This window comes from Chenopodium album, chromosome 4 (assembly GCF_948465745.1).
Source record: "Chenopodium album chromosome 4, dcCheAlbu1.1, whole genome shotgun sequence".
Lineage (NCBI taxonomy): Eukaryota > Viridiplantae > Streptophyta > Magnoliopsida > Caryophyllales > Amaranthaceae > Chenopodium > Chenopodium album.
The window spans coordinates 8,075,030-8,094,614 of record NC_137837.1 but is presented as its reverse complement, the minus strand read 5'-3'; the positions used below and the strand labels follow the sequence as shown (position 1 = coordinate 8,094,614).

The 19,585-nt window shown below is 33.3% G+C and overlaps 1 protein-coding gene, 1 long non-coding RNA gene and 2 pseudogenes across 2 annotated transcripts; 3 read left to right on the top strand and 1 right to left on the bottom strand.

Annotated features, from left to right (window-relative positions):
* Window positions 1-1,119: 1,119 nt before the first annotated feature.
* LOC145626581 (uncharacterized) lies at window positions 1,120-3,600 on the top strand. The gene is made up of 3 exons (XM_081679034.1): window positions 1,120-1,274; window positions 2,428-2,488; window positions 3,370-3,600. Exons 1-3 carry the CDS (start codon window positions 1,215-1,217, stop codon window positions 3,588-3,590), a joined length of 342 nt encoding a protein of 113 aa, XP_081535160.1. The 5' UTR covers window positions 1,120-1,214; the 3' UTR covers window positions 3,591-3,600.
* A 2,048-nt stretch (window positions 3,601-5,648) lies between these two features.
* LOC145626580 (uncharacterized) lies at window positions 5,649-9,127 on the top strand. The gene is made up of 4 exons (XR_014111032.1): window positions 5,649-5,768; window positions 8,324-8,423; window positions 8,666-8,889; window positions 8,997-9,127. It is a non-coding gene; the product is annotated as an uncharacterized LOC145626580 (long non-coding RNA).
* Window positions 5,840-8,016, top strand: LOC145626182 (uncharacterized; annotated as a pseudogene).
* Window positions 9,128-18,343: 9,216 nt separating the features above from the next.
* On the bottom strand, window positions 18,344-18,883 carry LOC145627576 (nuclear transcription factor Y subunit B-4 pseudogene; annotated as a pseudogene).
* Between the last annotated feature and the right edge of the window lie 702 nt (window positions 18,884-19,585).

Sequence of the window (19,585 nt, the reverse complement as noted above, 5' to 3'; positions counted from 1 at the left end):
CATTTCTTGATGATGCAAAGTGAAATTATTAATGTTTTATTTTATTTTTTTCAATTTTGTCCTCAAATTTCGTGGACTTAGAAATAAAGTACATTTCCGTACAAGTAAGGTTGTTTTTTTTAAGGGAGATGGTCGGACTTCAATATTGGCTCCTCGGATTTTTGGTAAAGGTCCCAGCTCATAATCTAAAACCACTTAAAAGGTCATTTTTCACAATTTTTGATTTAAAAAGACTTTTTTCACTAATGTGACCACTTAAAAGGTTTCTAAAAATAATACTCCATAATACTTTATCTTCCTAGTTACTAGTTATTTTTATTTTGTTTATATTTAATTTTTTTTTTGATGTATTGACCCGCTTACATCTTTTAAATTCTTAAAGTATGCTTCTAAAAAACAACAAAGGAAGCACTTAATTTCCACTCAAATCAATTTAAGGACATGTTCACTTCAACTTAATTTCAGTTCAGTTCAGTTAAACTCCTAATTTCTTTATCTCATAAAATATTCATTTCAACTCGTTCATTTCAGTAAATGTGAATAGGCCCAAAGTCAAGTCCATTCCGGATCATCCAACTATGGGTATGGTCTAAGTTCACAACAAACATACCTCATTTGTTTCACAACAGCTGCATTATACGGACTTTTTACACTATTCTCATATTAACTTTGTTATCAATGATTTAATTGTTGTTGGATTAGAATACATGAGGCATAATTTTTTTTTCGTATTAAAATAAAATATTTAAGGTTAAAAAACGACGTATGGTTAAAATAATGCAACTAGAAGTACATATGGTAATAGGACATGCCAAGCGAGCAAGTCAATCCTCGTACCAATCCTAGCTAAGGTCGATTTACAAGTTATGTGTCAGGCTATGCCTTGTCGTGTTTTTCCAAAATAAATGTGGCCTCACCCCAAGTCCCCAACACGAACAATACCATGGTGTGCTATGCTTTTTCTTTTAGTAAGTCATGTCAGTGCCATCTTTAAACTTCGTAATACAATTGAGGTTGGGCCTGCCATCGCATATGTAAGGTTGTAAGAATGCAACAAAATCGGCCCAGGCAAGTAAAGTTGGAATTACTTGCCCAAGTATCTTTTATGAAGAACTAAAATTTCATCTCTCTGGGAAAATTATGAAGCAACAAAAGAAAACTTGAAGCAGTTCAAAGTAGCAGAAAAGAGCATAAGAATTTGGAGAGAGAAGAAAATGGCGTGTTTAATTGCTGTTAATTTCTCTCCTTTTCCAATTGTCTCTTATTATTTCAGGGTAATACTCTCTTTCTCAATTTTGCGCTTTTTTATTAAATTTTAATTTGAGCTAATTTTATCTTACATTTCACAAGTTTTCTTTTGATGAATTTGAAGGCTAATTGATGTATTTTGTAACTTACTTGTATAATGTTATTCATTTAAATGTCCAATTTCTCATTTTATTCAAAGTGTAAGGCACATTATTACATTTGATTTTGTTATTGTTGGATTGTTTCAAACCCTTAAATTAATAGGGGACTATGTAAAATTTGGGCCGTTATTAGATATACTTATAACTTATAGTTGGTAGGTAACTTTTAAGGAATTTAACTATACATCATACTGTTTTAGGAATCGTGACAACTTTAGTAGTATGTAGCAAATAATGAATGTACATATCTTATTAACTGGGAGGGAGTATGAAATTATTGAAATGTTTAGATGAGACTCGGATTTGCAGGCTGAAATTAATTCAATTATAATTGTTGGTATCAAGAAAATCAATTATAATTGTTGTTGATTGAAAGAGGTCATTTATAGTTGTAGAACTTAGGTGTGAGGTTGGGGTGTAAATTGTGCAGCTATTTTCATTTTACTATCAGGTGCCCAAATGAATACAGAGTTTGTGACATTGTGTATTTTCGAAGTTTTGGGCAGTATGGGAACTTCGAGTTGGAATGAAGAGTCCGAGTGAGTAAGATTGGAGTTAGTCTTTTGGAGGTTTTTTTGGATGCAGCTTAGAGTAATATCTCATTTCTTTTTGCTAATCAGCTTTGTTCATTAGTCCTTTTCTACTTGGTATCTGCTTAAAATACACATATCTCAATACTTTTGTTAATTAGATTCATTCGTTACCTTGTATCTGAATGCAATATATAATGCCCACATTTTCAATAACTCAAGAGTTTCCTACTTCCCTGAGCTTCTTTTCGATGTTTTCCCCTTTTAAGAAGCTATGGGGCTAAGTCCATCCCCTGCTGGATGCAGGGAAGTTGGTGGGGGTGTATGGCTGTTCATGTGATTACTCTGGGGGTAAGGGTGAGAAGGGATTGTTCTCTTGTAGAAGCACCAAAATTTATTAGCAACTTTTACATTGTTACTGCTCGTATTATTTATTTGTTTTAGGCTTGATGATTGGTTTTTCTGACTAAGTAATTTATTCACTTCAGGAGCTACAGCCCAAAACAAGTGATCACCGTGTAGTTTCAAGTCCATGGTCTATAAGAGCATGTAAGTTTCTTTTTGTGCCATTATGGTTTTCTGTTTTCGCTACAAATTTCTTTACATGGTTTCAAGTCTATGGTCTATAATAGAGCATGTAAGCTAAGGCGCTTGACTTGATCCACCTTTGCTTTTTATATCAACTTTCAAATGTCTGTTTTGTCATGTTTATCATGGTCTTAATTTGCTTACTATGGAGCTGGTGGCATGAGACTGTTGGTTCTTTAAAGTTGCTATATTGCTCCCCTCTAGCTGACTATCCATGTCATTATGGTTGTAACTCATTTTTACTAATTATTTGATGAGACTTCCCAAGTTCCCATAACTAAGGCAACATGAGAACATTTAAGCAATTCCCGTGAAGCTCCTGACCCGGATGAGATTGATCAATGGTTTAGGTATGGATTGTTGATGTATGTTAGGAATCACATGTCTTATAACAAGATGTCAGGTTTGGAGCAGGACTAATATGAAGCCTAGAAACAATGATACTAATATACCATATTACCATCATGTATATGAGAAACTGATTTTTGATGTTATACTTAATTACTTATGATCTTGGCCGCTTGGTAATTTGGTATAGATTATACTTTTAACAACTAGGATTCGTGTATTCTCTTTCTTTTTGACCTTTCTTACCTACATTTTTTTGTTTTTGACCCCTCTCACTTTCTTTCTTTTATTTTTGATCCTTCTCACCTTATTTTACTCTTTATATAATTCTTTTTACCCTAGAGAAATATTGCAAGCATGGATGTCTTATACAATGCTGATACATTCAATATGGTTTCATATCATCAATGATAGATTTCAAACTTGCTTATGCTAGAGTTGCTTATAAAGTTTAAACTGAATTTTTATTCTAAAATCGTATCTTATGCTTGCAGCATTCAGAGTCATCTCCTCTGCCTGCATCAGGAATCACACCGCTGTACAGAGTCTGTACTCAGGGCGGCTGATTAGAGTACCATCTAGGGATTCATTTGTTCTATCACCCCTTTATTCTGATGTAAGTTACTGTCCCCAAACATTAACTGGCTACTGGGTTGGACCCGATACTGAGGATGGTTGGGGTTTTGTAGAAGCTTTTATTGATATAATTCTTTGATTCTTTGTCAGTTATCCATAATTTCTTTTTTGTGTTCTTTGCCTCTTTGGCTCTGAAGTCTGAACAACTAGTAATTGATGCATATTTGGGCTGATTGCGTGATTAGTGAGCGGGTTCATGATGAATCATGAAGCACAATAGGTAAGATACTCTCCATTAGTATTGTTCGTGCACACACCCAATATAGATGGAAGCATAGTATTGAGGGAAATTTTAAGTCCTAAATCATCCGACCATGAAAGGGCTGTATAGAAGAAGGCTTCAGATTTGTTCTCTGTGCTGTTCCTCTGGCATTTCCGGCTGCTTTCCTTCTGTTAATCGCTTCACCAGAATGTTCTTTTACATGAATGACACATGGTTATTTTGATGAAATTATAGGCCCTTAATGGTGCAGCGACAACATGAAAACGATTCATTGGTTTAGGATGATTTTGTCAAAATTGACCCAACCCGAGTGAGCTCACTCGAAATGTCAAGTTTTTATGTTTAAGCAAGATAGTAATGGACTTCAATGTTTGTCTAAGATATAATTGGCTTCTGAACTCCAAATTACTCTAGGGTTTTATGACACTAGCCAGCGTTGATACTGATACTTTTGCTTAACTTGTTTTGGACTATACAGACTTACTCTGTATATGTGACTGGTCGTTTACATTTTACACACACTATTATGAGGCAATTTTGTAGGAGCTCGTTAGTAAAACTTTATACATCATCATATATTCATATCAATATACTTCGTATACGAAATAATATATTTAAGGTATTAATAGAATATTATGTAGGGATGGGGTTAGCATAACAAAATGCTGATAAGTTTAGAGTAACATAAAGGAACAAATATGAATTAGTTAATTACAAGCAAAACTAGCGAGTATAATGTAACAAGAGCTTAGTAGAACTTTACGAGTTTGACAGAATAGGCTATCACTAAAACGTTAAGAGCTTTGGAACGTAACGCAGGATTGTAGATGCTAAGTGTACATCCTCAAAATGGAAGAAACAAGGAAAGACTAGCCCTGAAACAGTGTTGCCTAAAGCTAACAGCCTAGATGCCGGAAAGCAACCACAGGTATCAGTGTTGCCCTGATTTCACTCGGCGCTCACACAACCACCAGCCAAGAAGGTCCTTGTCAACACGATGCAGGGATCCAGTTATAGCAAGAGCACCAACACAGCAAAATATTGCAATGATGAATAACACAATTTGACTCTTTCCAAAAAAATGAAGGGGAAAGCGTAGAAACCATGAGCTTATCAATAGTAACTAGAATTCACAAAACTCAGAGAATGCATTCACGGGTATGAGAATACCACAAAGGTCAACATCAGTCGCATGATGAAACTTAACCTAAGAAAAAAAGACCAAACAGATCTATTTTTATACAATGCATATAGAAAACTATAACATAAAAACCCCCAAACAGTCTGCTTTCGATCACCCTCCAAAGCTTGATGAGCAGGTTCATAAAATTTTGTAACCCTATGAATCCTAAAACGTCATAGCCTCCCTTAGATTGAGGTATAAGTCATAAAGATTGAGGTATAAGTCATAAGACTGTTTTGTGAAAAAAATATACAATCCTAACTGCAACCTACTTAAAGTGAAATAATCCTTGGCGCGTTCATATTAAGGAATATACAAAACCAGATATCAGTGTTATTAATCATTCAACAACTCAGTAGTAATCCAAGTTATCCCTCTAAGGCAGGGTTGGGAAAGTCCATATGTATTCACCCTTTCAACCTTACCCCAAATGGCACTACTAAGGGCATGTTCTCATACATTTATTTTCAGTTTAGTTTAGCTTCTAATTTCCGATGGTTAGGTTCTATTCCCCTCCCAATTGTTGTTGCGGGGGATTGAACACAGGTCCCCCCTATCAAATGTAGTCCCGATCACCACTACACCAACAGCCATTTGGTTCACTTGTATTATTATTGAATTAGAGTAGTTAAGTTCATGTCATTTTTTCCTAAAAAAAAAAAAAAATCATGACCATCTTTTCGTAATAAATAAATAAAATAAAATAAAATAAGTTCATGACCATCTTTTCGCAGTAGCCAACACTAGCAGAGTAGCAGGTATTTGTCTGAGATGTGAAAACTGAGTGGAGACGATGATGAGGAGCAAAGCTCTACGTTTGCTTGGTTCTGCATCTTCTTCGCCATTTTTAGGTAATCTTCCTCCTTTTTTCCCTCTTTCTTCCTGCACTTCGTCTTTCAATTTTTCACCACTTTCTTTTCTGATTTCTCCTCTTCCATTGCTATTTCATTCCCGATTTTACTCTTATCGTTCCAAACATTTTGATTTTCATGTTGATGCTGATGTTGATGATGACCCCAAATTGTTTCTCAAATTTGTTAGACAACAATCCAAATTAGGGTTTACTAATGTTGAAATCCCCCTTTCCCATTTCCACCATATGATATCGATGAGACCTCTTCCTTGTATCATTGATTTCTGTATGTTATTGAGTGCCATGTCCAAGATTAAACCCCACCCCCCTTTCTCCACTGTCATTTCTCTTTACAGACACCTCCATTTGTTAGGTGTTCGCCCAAATCATTACTCCCTTACCATCCTTGCTAATTGCTACTGTCTTTTGAACTTTGTTGATTTTGGGTTCTCTGTGCTCGCCAACATTATTAAACTTGGTTTTCAGCCTAGTATTGTCACCTTTAATACCCTCATTAACGGCTTCGTTCATACTCATCACTTGGACAAAGCTGTTCCTTTATTGGATAAAATTCTCAAGCTTGGCTACCAACCCACATTCTCAAGCCGGTGCTCTCAAACTCCTCAGAAATATGGAGTCTTATGGCCATTGTATGCCTAATGTTGTCATTTACAACACCATCATTGATAGTCTCTGTAAAGACCAGTTATTACCTCAGGCTCTCCGCCTTTTCAAGGAGATGAAAGTCAAGGGAATTTCCCCTGATGTTGTCACCTTTAATACCTTAATTCGAGGTATGTGCACTTTGGGGCAACAGAAAGAGGCTCAACAAATGCTGACTGAGATGTTGGGGGACAACATACCTCCTACCACTAAGACCTACAGCATGTTGATTGATATGTACTGTAAAGATGGCAAGGTTGGTGAAGCAAGGGACATCTTTGTTCACATGACTGAAAGAGGATTTGTTCCTAATATCATCACTTACAGCGCTCTATTAGATGGATATTGTTTACGTGGTGAGATGGATGAGGCAGAAAAGCTTATGGATTTGATGGTTGAAAATGGTTGCAAACCTGATGTAGTTACTTACAACAGCTTAATCAATGGCTATTGCAAGTCTAAAAACATAGACAGAGCTCTTGGTCTGCTCCAAGAAATGCATTGTAACGGATTATCCCCTGATGTTATCACCTACAGCACTCTTATAGATGCCTTGTCCAAGGACAATCAGCTCAAGCTTGCACACCAGTTTTTCGAGGAAATGGAAGCTCATGGACTAAAGCCAGATATAATCACTTGGAGCTCATTGCTCGATGGCATGTGTAAGAATGGACAAATAGATGAGGCAATCGCAACATTGAAGCAAATGGAGAATACTGGAGTGGTCCCTAATATTGTTACATACCGTATCCTAATAGATGGGTTGTGTGAAGCTAATCGCCTTACAGAAGCAGTGGACATCTTCTCCTTTCTCACAACTAAAGGGCTACTTAATGTGCGTGCATATAACATAATGATTAAAGGGTTTTGTAAAGAAGGGTTGCTAGCAAAAGCCGATGAATTACTGAAGAATATGGAGGACAATGGATGCTTTCCAGATAAATGCACCTTTAATACAATTATTAGAGGATTCATTGATGGAAAGGACATTAGGAGAGCATTAGAGCTTGTCAGGTTAATGAGAAGCCTGCTAATAATCACACTATATCATCATTTGTGGACTTACTTACTGATCCAAATATTGGTGATGCAGACAAGAATTTGCTGAAAGAGTTTATTGACAACTGAGTGAGCGATAATTAGGAGCAAAGGTGGAAGGAGCAATGATTAAAGCATATATGATCAGCTGTGAAAGTGATCTGAAAACATATACATCATGAGTGATCATTGTAAATTGGTTTGAAATCATTTACATCACGAGTGATCATTGTAAATTGGTTATAGTTTATTTTTCTTTTTTTTGTTGATCGTAGGCAAACACATTAACTCCTGTGATTTGGAACCTATGAAGCAAATGTGGATTAACCTGTAAATTTTGTATCCAATTGCGGTGTTTGCTAGCCATCTGCCACTGAGTTGCATTTGTTTAGCTATATCTTAGACATAGATCGATAACAGCAATTTTGTTTACTATGCGAAGGGGTAACCACACATGCTGTATACAATGCAATTTTTGTATTAACATCTGTGATTTGGAACATTTGATTTTACTTCTTTTTGGGCTTGCTTTTACTTGAATGGTGCTCATGGAAGCAGATGTGTCTTGACCTATTGTACTAATTTTATGTGTGTTTACTTGGTATCTGCATTAGCCTTTGAATATTAATGGAGCCAGAGCTCAAGTTTAGCTATATCTTACTATCTAACCCATGATGAGTAATCATATTTGTCAGAATTGAAGAGTATAGTTAACTGCTAGAATTTGTTTGGAGGTGATTGTGTGTTACTAGCACTACGATCTATAACAGCAAGACTTGTTTTTAGTACTTCTTTGAGCCATGGATTGGTGATTCCAATGGCGGTGACATGCATCTGCTATTTCTATGTCAGATAGCTGGGTTAAAATAGCAGTCCCAAGCCTCCCATGCCCAGGCTAGTTTTATGCACTCACTGTGCAGCAAGATTATTGACATACTCTGTGTTCCATCAGGTAATTTTCTGCATTTTGATCTTTTTTTTTTTTAATTTATCGTTTGACTTTTGCATTTCATTGTTGCTTGTTTATTTGATCGGATTGGATTGTTATTTATTTTTTTTTCTATCAATCGGTTTTTGTTTAATGCTGCGTTTTTTTCTTCTTCTTTTTTTTCAGTTCTTTGTTTATGTAGTATTAAAGAATTGATGATTGCAGTTAGTTTTTTTTTTTTTTTTTTTTTTTTTTTTTTTTTGAAGGGGGGCAAAGAATCAATTAAAGAGCCAAAACATCCATAAGTACATAGGGGGACACATCAGTTGGAACACAATGATCCCAAATTTGCTCAGCATTGAAAGGAATATACTTTGCAAAGGTTGTGTGCCACAGTGTTGCCTTCTCGTCTCACATGATTCCATTGAAGGCTTGAGTAGTGCACCACTTGAGCCATCACATCGCGCAGCACAGAATCAAGGTCAGTGAGGTGAGTTGCGTTTCTTGATAGCTGATTCACAACAATTTGGCAATCAGACTCCAATTCATAAAAGTAAATAAGAAGAGAGTAAATTGCAAATACCTTGAAATGTGCAGGTGATCTATTTACAATTGACAGCGATTGTGGCAGCCATGACTGTAGTTCTTGAAGCTATAAAGTATAAAGTACTGATTTTTATTACTTTTACTCGTACTCTAATGATTAAGTTTTTATACGTATTGTGGACCAGAAGTTTTATACGTACTCCGTTTTAAATAAAATTTGCAAATTACAGTCATTTAAAGTTCGTATTTTGCAAATTGAAGCCATTTAAGAAAAATTGCAAATTGCAGCCCAAAAGTTCGTGTAAATTGTAAATTACAATCTGATTCAACTTTTTCATCGGCTTACATGTCAAAAAATGTTCGGTTAAGATTTTAGGGGTCATTTAGGCGTTAAATATCCAAATTGAGATCGGAATTAGCAAAAAAATAACGTTAGTGCCTCATTTTGCGTAACAAAAATGTATCGATTCATGAATAAGGATTAAGTAATTCACTTAAGTGGAGAATTGGAGATTGATACTACAATTTCAAGGTTGAGTAAGATACACAATCTTCACCACTTGCATACTTAACCAAAAATTATTTTAGTAATCTTAATCAAATTTGGCATACAACAAAATTAAATTTAATTTGATGCTAAGAATTTACGACAAATTCAAATTTGGCATACTGTACTAGTAACTTATTAATCTTCATGAGTAAAATTACAAGGAAGAGAACATGCTCCATTAAGTGAAATCTTGGATTATTGGTTTTACATACGATCATCATTTCTGTGGCTTCAAGATAATATACTTTATAATTATAATCAGGGCCTGTGCAAACAGACCCTTAGCACAGGGCCCCGTAATATCGAGGGCCCAACATTTTCGGAGCCCAATTGTTAAAAAAAAAAAAATCCATTTCCACTTACTTCTTGTATTCACGCGAATCAGAGCTAAATAAACACAATTATACAAGATTCCTAGAACTTAATTACCCCCATAAAGTTGTCAAAACTTCAAAATTTCATTTATTGTTAATTTTCTGTTGAGGTTGCTTGTGAACTGTTCGAGCTCCACTTGGTCAATGTTAGGCTCGAGTTAGAATTAAGCTCAAGACTAAACAAGACGATACACGAGCCAGGCAAGGCTCGGTTCGAAAAGATCGCAAGAGGCTCGAAGATTTTTTTTAAAAATAATTATATGGTTTTTTTTTTACGTTTAAATAAGTTAATAAGCATATTGTCAAAAAAATTGTTAATAAAAACAATAACAAGAGGTCAACACTCAACAACCCACTGTTAAACTTTGTGCCTTGGGTTGTTTGGGTAAGCCTTTCAATATCGAGCTTATAATGACTCAAGCCAATAACGAGCCACGAGCCGAGCTCCACTTTTTGGAGCACTCGAGCTTGAGCCGAGCTCAATTTTCAAGGCTCGGTTCATTAACTAAACATGTTGGACTAACATTATAATTATTATTATTATTTACCCAAATTAATATTACGGAGTAATTACTAATAACATTATACAAGTTTTATTTTAAGCCCAAAATTAAGTCAGACAACCGATAAACACTGGAGTATTATAGATTAATTAAATAAATTTAAGTTTCAAGAAACAATACTCATACCAAATTAATCTTTGAAAATGAAAAAAATTTATTTTAAAGGGCCTCTTAATTATAATTTGAACAGGGCCTTTAAATTATTGGAAACGGCCCTGATTATAATCATTATATATATATATATATATATATATATATATATATATATATATATATATATATATATATATATATATATATATATATATATATATATATGTCCCTTTCATGAAAATTTTCCTATATATTTTGTTTGAAATATGTTAAACTTGACTTTATGAACATGTAATAAAACTTATTTTGATTTCTTGGAAATAAGTTATACTTTCTCCACTCTTTTTACTTGTTAGTTGCTACATACTGTAACTCTCGAATTATGCAAAGTATGAATTGATAGTGTATTTTGCAATTCCCTGCTTTGGATCTCTAACTATCTCTTTGCAAAAATTGCTAAAAAAAAAAAAATGCATCATGAAGGTCAACGGCATCGAAACGTTTTCTTGCAAAGGAGTTGAAATTAGTGTAGCACATACACTTTTATTTCTGCCCTAGCTTCAGCTGGTTGTAAACTAGTAATTATTTATTTATTTCCAATGGAGAACATTGATAATCGCCAAGTGTTATTTTTTCCCAAATTTTTCTTCTTCTTTTTTTTTTATTTTCGCCATAAAATTTATAAATTTATAAGGTTATGTGTTTATTTTTTATGAAATATATATTAATGACCTCTTTAAAAAAAAAGTGTATTAATTTTTTATTATAAGATGAAAATCATAATTTATTAATTTTGAAGTATATTTATATATTTATATAAAGATGCAAAAAGAAAAAAAAAATTAATTCCTCTCAAATAAGAGAAAACAATAGACAATATACGATGGATTTTTTTTTTTCTTTTTTGACGACAGAAGTGTTTTCTATCATTTAAATCGGTTTATAAAGAAATACTCTGTATTCTCGATTTGTATATATTTTTGTAGTATATGCTATTGAGTTTTAAGGGTATGTGTCTTTTGGAAGGGAACAAATTTAGGAAGAGTCACACCTTATGGAAACCATTTAAATCTCAATCCTAGGTTTTAGTTTAGTTTGCTCTTGGCAATGCAAAGGGATGCACCTCCCCAGCAAATAGAATTTCTAGGAGATTTCCAGACAAGATGACTTCATGTCTTGGAAACATAGGTGCATCATGAGTGAAAATAGCACCTCTATACATAGTAATTTGACTACAACAAAAATTAATAAGTACATTTCACCATTGCCAACGAGCCACGCGTCGAAGCAAATGAATTAATCAAGGTTGATGCCAGGATTATTCCTTGCCCTAATTAACTAAATTGAAAACCATTAATCCAAAATTATAATTATTATAAAATGCAAATAATTATTAATTAATCAATCATATACTTAATTGTATATGAATATGTAGTACAATATGCATTGGTAGACATGTAGATAAATTGTATAATACATGCATCTAATTTCACCTTTTTCTTGCTTTTTACTCTCATTGTACTTCCAAGCATGCTTTGTCAACATGAAAAGGAGTTATTTCATATCTTTGCATTGTTTTAGAATAAAAGGCAAATTAAAGCCAAAGAGATATGGCTTTTCAAGTACAAAATAAATGGTAAAAAAAATAATAATAAAGTTATTTATTAAATCAAAGATGATAATATTGGTGATATTAGGTCCCTTGAACCAAAAAAAAAAACCTATGTTAAATTTCATGATTTTAATTATAAACCCTAATCTTAATTGATTGTTTTTGGCTATAATAATTAGTACAGTAACTAGTAAGGATTGTACTTATAGTTAACTTAATTATATAGTTAATAAACAAAAGGATATTCATTTGTCAGTTTGGTATATATGGGTGATGATGGGCAAATTTCTTTTGATATTGAAGAAATTAATAATTAAGCTTTAATTAATTAGGAAGGGTAATAAAATGGGAACATTTTGCTGATATGATGGGTGAAATTTTCGCAGTAAATCATGGTTTTATAAAGTTGATAAAAAATGGTCCCAAATTTCTTATGGCTTAGGGTTAAGACTCCCTTGTTAGAAGCACTAAACTTAATTAACTTTTGATTAATTAACTTTAATTTGGTTGATTAAGAGATTGGTAGATCACATGGAGATGGACCACAAAGCCATAAAGGGAGCCTCATAAGGCTGCTTAGACTGTACTTTCAATATGTAAGTTGATTTGTATTTTTTTTAATTGATTTTCTTTATACTTGTATAGATTAAGAAATAAATACAAATTGAAGTACGAAAAAGTTCTTGATAATCTATTGAGAAACATTATTTATGTTAGACGTCTTACAATCATAAGATCATTTTTTGTGAGTAACTTCAAACATGTACTCTTATACATCTCAATTTCTCTTTAACCTTGATCCTACTCATCTACAAGGTGGTCTTATTTTTAAAAAAATTGTTTCGGTTTCCGATCCACAAATGAAGGATGGGAGCATGATTTTGAGTTTATGTGGGTGTACCATATACTTGTATACCTATTATTATACAATGTACGTACTTCATAGTTAATTACTTTGTACTGTATTTGTTGATTTGGATGACCCTAAACAAGCATGCAGTTGATAAATGTGAGCACATCTAGCTCTAGGTTTATACCCGAGCATGCATATAAGGAGCTTGTGCTAGTAAGTATTAGAAGAGAAAGTTAAGTTGAGGTGATAGAGTAATGACATCGCTCCCTGTTTCATATATATCTTTGAAATTTAGGGACAAATCTTATGAGACCTCTTATTTCCTTCAATTCAGCCTTCTTCAAATATGTTAAATAAGAGAAAATATTGATAAATAGTGGGTTGTTCAAAAGAAAGTACGGTATACATACAATGTAACAAGGCCAAACACCTCTTAGAGTAATAATCCAATTAGCTAGCTTCTGTGTCATAACTACAAAAATTCCGACAAATTTTATACAAAGCAAGTTTAATTAATTTAGGGGTCGTTTGGTTGGGCTTAATCATCAAAGGGAAAGGGAATCAAGTGTACAGATTCCCTTTGTTGTTGTTTGTTAGGCATATTTTCCCATTCCCTTTACCCTCCCCATTCCCCTAAATCCTTCTAAGGTGATTCCCCACCCCCCTTAGGTATTCCCATTCCCATTCTCTAGCCACCATATCACCACCATACAACCACCCTGATCTACCCACACCACCGGTAAACCAAGCCGGCGCACTTCCCCCACCACTCGGCGCGCTTCGCCGCCTCTCCCCCGCCGCTCGTCGCCCCTCCTTTCCCCCGGAAAAACTTCACCAGCCTCGAAATCCCCTTCTCTCTCCCCGTAAAACCCCCTTCTCTCTCCCCGTAAAACCCCTTCTTTCTCCTCGTAAAACCGTCGCCTGACCCTCCCCTACCCTCGAACCCCTAGCCGCTAGGGTTTACACGGTCGAGGGAGGGTCGTACGATGGTTATATGGGGAGGGAGAAGGGGTTTCTAGGGTTTTTGGGTGAAGTTTTTCGAGGGAGGCAAGGTGTTTGAGGGGGGAGAGGAGGGCAGCGAATCGCGCCGGCTGATGCGGGAACCGCGACGAACGGTGGTGTAGCTGGGTGGTGGCCGGAAAACGTGGGAAGTGAAGGATATAGGTTGTGTGTGGTGGTGATGTGGTGGTTTAATTGGTGGTTTGATTCTCTTTGTTTTTTAAAAACAAACAACATACTAAATTTGAGGTATTTCCCTTCCATTCTCTTTCTTTCCCTTTGTTCATTCCATTCCGTTTATCCCGTGCGAACCAAACGGCCCCTTAATATGCTAGTCAAATCAGATTTGCTGTCTAATTGTTACAATATAATGGATCATGGATGTAATGCAAAGAAAAAAATAATGAACACCAAGAATACACACAAATATATAATGTAGTTATCTAACAATGCGTTAGTTATGTCTTACACGAATAAGTTTTTTTTTTTTTTAATTTACATAGTAAGGGTGTGTTCTATTCACTTGATTTTTACTTATCTTAACTTATCTGAATTTATTTTAGTTATAAATTATACTTGGTAGCTTATTTTTCCTGAACATATCTTATCTGAACTTATCTGAAAAATAAGGTGAACAGAACAGGGCCTAACATAGAGTTTATATAAAATAGAAATGAAATAGGCTATATATGTCATAAGACACAACATCAGTAGTTTTTATTGATCTATTAATAGTAGTTTTCTACTAATAGATCATTGATATAAGATCAGAGTCTATCATTATGATTTCTCTCCTACTACACGTGAAAGGATTTAATTTCGGTTTCTAATTAACATCATACAATGTATTATAAGATACAACTCCATATACAAGCCAATTTAGTCACTCCTAATAACATAAATTTAAATTCATTCTTCATTTGTAATTTTGTCTTTTAGGTTATTTGGTGACTAAGCACTTTGTATCTAAACAAGTTTTTGCCTTTTCTCATATAAAGTAGATTGTTGGGTCATAACAAGTATATATAATAATCCTAAATGATTTGGAAGGAATGGTATGCAATTGATGATTTAACACTTAATTATTATGTGTGTCTATGTTAGTTAGTGCTCTATTATACAAGTAAACAACCCCTCTTTTTATCTCCTTTTTTTCGGTGATATCCCACTTCATCAAATCTAAAGGCTCCTCTTTGGCTCTTCCCACAACAAACAAAGCAACAAACTATTGTTAGACTAACTTCATAAAACTTTGTAAAAACTAAAAAACATAATAAATAATCAATAAAAAAAAATTAAAAAAAAAATCATATAACTAATAATGTGGCTTTCTTCTCTTATACAAAGAGGAAATTTTTTTTTAAAAGTTGAATAATTGGTTTTTAGCTAGTGACTTAATTATCCTTCTTACGTCTGTAAATAAGTTCTACATTGACTTTTTTTTTATGAGACAATATAAAAAACACATAGAGGCGGATGAAGTGTACTGTACTAAGAGACTGAAATAATAACTGTGAAAAAGAGTGAATCAAACGAAATTTAATTTCTTTTGTTGGATTAAGAGTATATAGTTAAGTTACCTAACATAATTTCAAAGCTTTAAATTAAAATCTCAAAATATTTAATTTGTTGTTTTCCAATTCTTGAAAGAACAGTGTACTAAAATACTCCAATAATTTAGAAATTTCATTAATCATCGACAGAACTTATCAAACTGATCATAAAATGAAATAAATACGTCACAAACATTGCAAATTTTACTCATCAACAAAAGTAATCTAATCCATATTCGTGTATGATGATTAAGTGCTTAACCACATAATTTGAATTTATTAATTACTTCTGAAAAACAGTTTGATTAGGTTGAATGTATTGTAATGCATCAATATCAATCAATATATATTATTAAAACTCATGGCAAGACATGATGTTTTGCCATGTGTCACCAATTTTGCCATTTGGCATATGATGTGTCGCCAAATCATACCATAACATTAATTATTGAAAAACTCCATGCATTAACTTCCATGTATTAATGTTAAGTTTAATTGATGAACTCTTCATATGCATGACAATTTCCCTTGGAATGCAACTCCTTAATAATTACACAATAATAGAGTTTGTAAGAAATTAAACATTACTCCATTTTTATTTTGTGCATTAACTCATAAAATTGTAATCATAGAGTAAAAGATTTTTGTGCATTATGGAGTAGTATATATTTTGACATCAAATTTATAAAGATTTGATTTATCATATTTTTATGATTTTAATGTAAAAAAATTATTTTTATAATCAAACCAGCTCATACAAGCAATAAACTACTTAAGCTATCATAAAAATAAAAAAAATTAAAAAAAATTAAAAAAAAAAAAAAAAATCACTTAAGCTCTCAATGACAAACAAGCCAAAATATATATAGTTCGACTAAAGTAATAAATTCATACTGACTCGGGGCATCGCCCGGACAAATAACTAGTTATTAATTATTAATTGATTATGAGACTAGTTAATTTCATAGGTTACTCCGTAACACTATTAAAGCACATGGAGATAATCAGCATAATTAATTATTGAGCAAATTAAATTAAAGGGGATGATTCTGACTTCTGAGGCTTGTGAGGGGATGATCTGACTTTATTTGCAACCATAGCCCCATTTACTTATCCTTACTAGTTTTTGGGCCCGGACGATGCCCCGGGTTATTACATGAAACTAATTGATCATTAATATACATTGTAATTTATGATTTAATTTTCTTATAATAAAATTTGTTATTCATATTGTCATTTGCTAAGTATTAATATTTTGTATTCAAAAAATTACATAAAGAATTACATAGCTTGGTGGTAAGATATTTAGTTCTTGAAATAGAAGTTGCGAGTTCAAATCATGTGGAGAACTTTTTTATTTAATAATTATTATGAGTGTATGACATGTATAGAAAATCAATGGAAGAGAGAGCCACGTGGCGTTATGAGTACTTAAATGGATGACATGACGTAGTGAGGGGAGCTTACGTGACACGTGAACGTTGTTACAAACGTCTTTTAATATATTAGTATAGATTTTTATCGATAGATGATTTAGGTATGAGAAGGTTTTACAATGGGGCTACGATTGCAAAGTCATAAACAATCGTAATAAAAAGAAATAAACGTCTACATGTACGTATTAAGTTGTTTAGTGTAAATATAATGACTAATAAGTCGTTGTGATCAAGAGCTAGTGTAGCTTTAGCCATTGTAATGTAACAGATTTATCATTACCAATAACATTATACGTGGTGAATGTTGATTAATTTATATACATTGAGATTACAGATTTAATGATTCAAATAGAAATTAAAGTTTGTTAAACCGTACAAAAGGGCTAATTGAACTAAATTCTAGTATAGAACTATTCTATGGACAACATCAATTGAATGAACTAATTGAATCATATCATTTTTTTAGTTAATTCTGTTAGCGTGCATCTATCACTAGCTTATACAAGTACATTAGTGCATGGAAGAGATTGAAGTAAGCCTAAGATTATAACTCGTACTTCTCTTACTCCTAATAATTTTTATGGCATGTTCACATTTACTGAAATGAGCTGAGCTGAACTGAACTGATTGGAGCTGAACTAAACTGAATAGAGATGAAATGAATATTTTACGAGAGAAGAAAATTAGGAGTTAAACTGAACTGAACTGAATTGATTGGAGCAAGCTGAACTGAACTAAACTAAACTGATTAGAGCTGAACTGAACTGAAATTAAGCCGAAGTGAACAGACCTTTAGTTTTATGGCTTGGATTCAAACGCAAATATGTGTTTTAAGGCTTCGATTGTTCTTGCTAGCTGTTTGTTTTATAGATTCAAACGCGATTGTGTGCTACTGATTAGGAGAGCAAGCAACATATAATTATAAGCATACATATGCTATACAAGTAGAAACAAATAAATACTATTATTACAAGCCCTTAAATCAATTATATCAACATCATCAGGGATTAGATTATAAATTCAGAACCAACTAAACCCGGTATGATTCGAGCACTTTTTAAGTGTGTTTTAATTGCTTACCACATACATTTCTTATTCTCAAATTATAAACAAAGTAGTACATATAAATGTAGATATAATAATAAACTGAAACTAATAAAGATTACATCAGAATATTTTTCTTAAGAAAATCATTAGTCTTACATTAACATCTATCTTGCTCTTTTAATTTGATCATTTCATGTGAACTAATAAAAGTTAATGAGTAAATCAACAAGCTTAATTTAATTAAAGGAAGAAATCATTTAGTAGTTAAATAAGCTAAGTATGCTGGCAGTAGTTTACCTTATGATTTAGCTTTTACAATTAAGATGAGTTGTTGTTTCTGAAAGGGCTTTTACCCTTAGGATCTATGATTCTAAACTCCAAGGGAAAACCCGAATTTTCGACATCGAGTTGATGATGATGATCCCTTCCTCCTCCATGACTTCCAAACTTTGTTGCTGTCTCTTCATCAAGATCTCTTTCTTCCGTACTATTGCTGCTACCGCGGCCACCTACAACACCAAGTAGTACTACTCCACTTTCTTCGCCGCCTTTGCCTTGGCAAGCTTTCTCCCTTTCAAACTCCCTATATTTGTGCAAGTATCTAGTTATTGCCTCTCCATGGTTGTCAAACCCTAGAGTGCTTAGAGCCCAACAAATGTCGTCTCCATTGACCGTCTTTCGGTTCTCCTTGTGGCACTTATCGGACGCCTCCCCGGTCACAAAGCTTATGAACTCTGTTACACACTCTTGCATTGTTTCCTTAGCCCCTTTGGAGATCTTTGCTGATGGGGGGAGTATTTGCTTCATGATTCTTCCTACGTTGGCTATTGGTAGCAACCTATCTGTCTCATCTACCATTTTAATTTACTTAGATTGATCGACTAGCTAGATCTAAATCGATCTACAAATTGAATCGATAATTTCAAGATTGGTTAATTCGTTTCTGTAATTTATCACTGTATATCACTATAGCAGCTCTTTCCTAATCGCTACAACTGTCAGTATATGTGTATAGATACATACATATATAGAATGATACAGAATATAGAATGTTCATCCACGTCATACAAGTGGATAATAAATTATTTAGAATGGTCCCTAATAAGTTTATTAAAAACTTTTGAGCGTATAAATTCCTTGGTATAAACAAATCGACAAAAAGTAAAGCGGCCCAAGTATAGGAAACACTTGATGCTTAAATTCTTAGTCAACAACATTTGCAATAAGTACATACACATACATACATCCAAACTTTATAGATCTATATAACTCAAGAAAACTCACCTTTGTTTGATCTAAAAGGATCAAATGGTATTGATGGATAGATAATAGATAAGCCATAATCATGTTCTTTGATGAAAATTTGAAGAATGAATAATGAAAAAAAAAAAAAAAAAAGTAGATAAACAAGTTGGAATAATATATAATCACCTCTAGCCCTCTAGGCATTATGCACTCTCAAACTTAGCTTAAGATTTATATATATACTTGACAATTATTAGGGTTTCTATCTATGTATGAACCGTACCCCTTAAAATTAAATAAAAACAATTGAATTCA

Excerpts from the sequence above, each read along its gene's own strand:
- LOC145626581 (XM_081679034.1), top strand. The coding sequence starts at position 1,215 with ATGGCGTGTTTAATTGCTGTTAATTTCTCTCCTTTTCCAATTGTCTCT. Across the intron at positions 1,275-2,427 it reads TTGTCTCTTATTATTTCAGG|GAGCTACAGCCCAAAACAAG; the intron begins GTAATACTCTCT and ends TATTCACTTCAG. Across the intron at positions 2,489-3,369 it reads TCCATGGTCTATAAGAGCAT|CATTCAGAGTCATCTCCTCT; the intron begins GTAAGTTTCTTT and ends TTATGCTTGCAG.